General features: G+C 33.7%; 1 protein-coding gene across 1 annotated transcript; it reads right to left on the reverse strand.

Moving 5' to 3' along the window:
• Nucleotides 1-1,389: 1,389 nt before the first annotated feature.
• LOC105799533 (polygalacturonase inhibitor) lies at nucleotides 1,390-2,585 on the reverse strand. The gene has a single exon (XM_012630156.2). The coding sequence runs from the start codon at nucleotides 2,514-2,516 to the stop codon at nucleotides 1,524-1,526; it is 993 nt and encodes a 330-aa protein (XP_012485610.1). The 5' UTR covers nucleotides 2,517-2,585; the 3' UTR covers nucleotides 1,390-1,523.
• Between the last annotated feature and the right edge of the window lie 256 nt (nucleotides 2,586-2,841).

Genomic DNA, 2,841 nt, shown 5'->3' on the forward strand with positions numbered 1-2,841 from the left:
GCTTTTACTAATTAATTTATTATTATTATTATTATTTATTAATCCTATTATTATTTGTACTATTATTGTTATTATTATTTTCATTATTTCTTCTTATCAATTTACTTAAATTTCATGCGCATAGTTTTATCTTACTATGTATTTTTTTATATTACTATTATATGTCATTATTTAATTTCATAAATATATTTTTCCTATTCCTTTTATATATTTGCCTCCAAATATGGTATATCTTCAACGATTTTGGTTTTATTTTTTATTCATTTAAATATATTTCTATATTTTAATAGATTTATATAATAATATTTTTTACGATACCATGCTTTGTATATATACATGATTGATATTAAATTATTCTTGTTATAAATTATAGATTTCATTTTTGTCTTATTACCATATATAACTTTCCTCTAAAAAACTATTTTATTATATTTTACCTATTTTAATGTATTTCGTTTACATCAAATTATTTTTACATATATTATTGTATATTATTATTAAGTCTTCTACTTTTTAAATATACGTGTTTTTACATATATCACTTTTTTCCTATATAATGTTTAGTTAAAAGTTTATCAAGATATTATTATTTCAGGTAGGATTTATTTCTTTTGAAAATTAGCTTTTAATTCATTACCTTTCGATTGCCAATATGGTGCAAGATTGTTGTACTTGTTATTGCGACATTATTACACACATTCAATATCACATTACATCATTTTCTTATTCAAATTTAAAAAAATAGGACTTTTCAAAATTGAGATAATGCTTGTATTTAGGATTTTCAAGGAAATTGAGCCCTAATGTATTGGGTTCCGATTTTCTTCATTAAATCAACAATCAAGCATTTCTCTTTAATAAAAAAATAAGAACTCATTATTGGGAATTCAACACGTTGTGTCCTAACGTATTGGATGTGACGCATTGATTTCTCGAAATGAAAATTTTTTCTAAAAAATAATAAAGGAAATATTCCGAGTTTGGGATTTTGGAGGAATTGTGCCCTAACGACAATGCGATTTCTTAAATCTTGAATAAATGGATATTCTTTTAAATTTTTATTACACAAGTATTCTAGCCTAATTCATTTTTTGAGGAAATTAGAATGTCGTGCCCTAACGCATTGGGTGTGGCATTTTCTTTCTCTGAAATGATAAGGGTCTTAATACGTAACGTTTAAGAGTTTTTGCTAAGGATTATATTTTTCAAATTTTCGACATTAAGATATTAATTAATTAACTAGGTACCAATTTTTGGGCGTTACGAGGGTGCTAATCCTTCCTCGAACGTAACTGACTCCCGGATCCATTTTTCTAAAACTCGTAGACTAAAGCCGTTTTTTTAGGTGATCCAATCACACCTTAATAAGAGATTGGTGACGACCCCTAATTTTTATTTTTTAAAGTCGACAACTTAAAATTTTTATTTTTTCAAAAAAATGGTTTCGACACTTATTACAACTCTCCAAGCTGCACTTTGATGAATGATGAAAGCCCTAACTTAATAATGTCGGCAGTGCACCTTTACTTGCAGGTGTCGAGCGGAGCACCGCACAAGCAGCGGTTGTGAAAATACGTGGAGTAATCGAAACTCTGCAACCGCCCTCCCACCGGAATTTGGCCGCACAACCTATTGTAACTCACATTCATGAACTGCAACTCCAGATCCGTCAACCCAGCAGGAATACTTCCCGTAATCTTGTTATGATTCAGATCCAGCCTTGCCAAACTCTTGGGAAACTGCACTTTAGACAGATCGAATTGGAACACGTTCCTAGAAAGATCGATTTCGAATGTCGTTTTGTTGGGGCCAAACAACACTGAAGGATCACCTTCAAGCAAGTTCCTCGACAGGTCAATGGTGTTGAAGTCCATGTTGGCTAAAGAGGCAGGGATTGTACCAGAAAGTTTATTGTGAGACAAGATGAACAAATACAGCTTTTTGCTAGGAAACATACCAAAAGATTCTGGTATGGTGCCAGTTAACTTGTTTCTATCCAAATGCAAATCCTCAAGATTTGGGAGTGTTGAGAGGGAGCTTGGAATGGATCCCGAGAGGTTATTAAATGAAAGGTCCAAGTAAGTCAAGTTCTTAAGTTGGCTAAGAAAATTAGGGACTGGACCGGACAGATTGGTCCAGCTCAAGCGAAGCATCTTGAGGTTCTTGAGCTTGGCAATGGCGGGTTGTATGGTTCCATTGAGGTTAGGGAGGTGTCTGAAAAGAAGGGTTTCAAGGTACGGAAGGTCGCCAACTTCAGGGGGGATTTGGCCGGTGAGACGATCATCGGAGAACAGGGTGAGGGAAACGACACGGTGGGTATTGGGATGGCATTCAAGACAGTACCAATCACAGCAATCAGTTTTGGGGTCCCATGAGGCCAAGAGGTAAGGGTTGCCTAAGGCCTTTTTGATCTTGAGAAGAACCTTCTTGTCTTGAGCGTTGCAGTGGTCTGAGACAGAAGGTGAAATGAAGATGGTGATGAAGAGGAAACTGAGGAAAGCTGGATATATCTTCATGTTTTAATTGTTGGATGGGATACTTGCTTGTTAAAACTCAAAATTTATAGAGTGATGTAGGGTCATAGTTTGATTAATAAATAGTAGTATTATTATGAACTGGATTAAACCATTTGAAAAGATGGTCAGAAGATGATCTGTTTGTTTGGATCAACGTATCTATGTTTTATTTTGTGACTGGATAACTGTGTTTGTGCCGAAATATGGTTGAAATCTACTTGTAAATGAACGGTTGACTTCAAATATGAGAAGCAGACGCGGATCCAATCACGAGTCATGGGTCAACAAAGATGGCTTCTTTCTTATTAGCTGGATTCATTATTAA

Source organism: Gossypium raimondii, chromosome 9 (assembly GCF_025698545.1).
Source record: "Gossypium raimondii isolate GPD5lz chromosome 9, ASM2569854v1, whole genome shotgun sequence".
Classification (NCBI taxonomy): Eukaryota; Viridiplantae; Streptophyta; class Magnoliopsida; order Malvales; family Malvaceae; genus Gossypium; species Gossypium raimondii.

Coding starts and splice junctions, on each gene's coding strand:
- LOC105799533 (XM_012630156.2), bottom strand. CDS start 2,516: ATGAAGATATATCCAGCTTTCCTCAGTTTCCTCTTCATCACCATCTTC.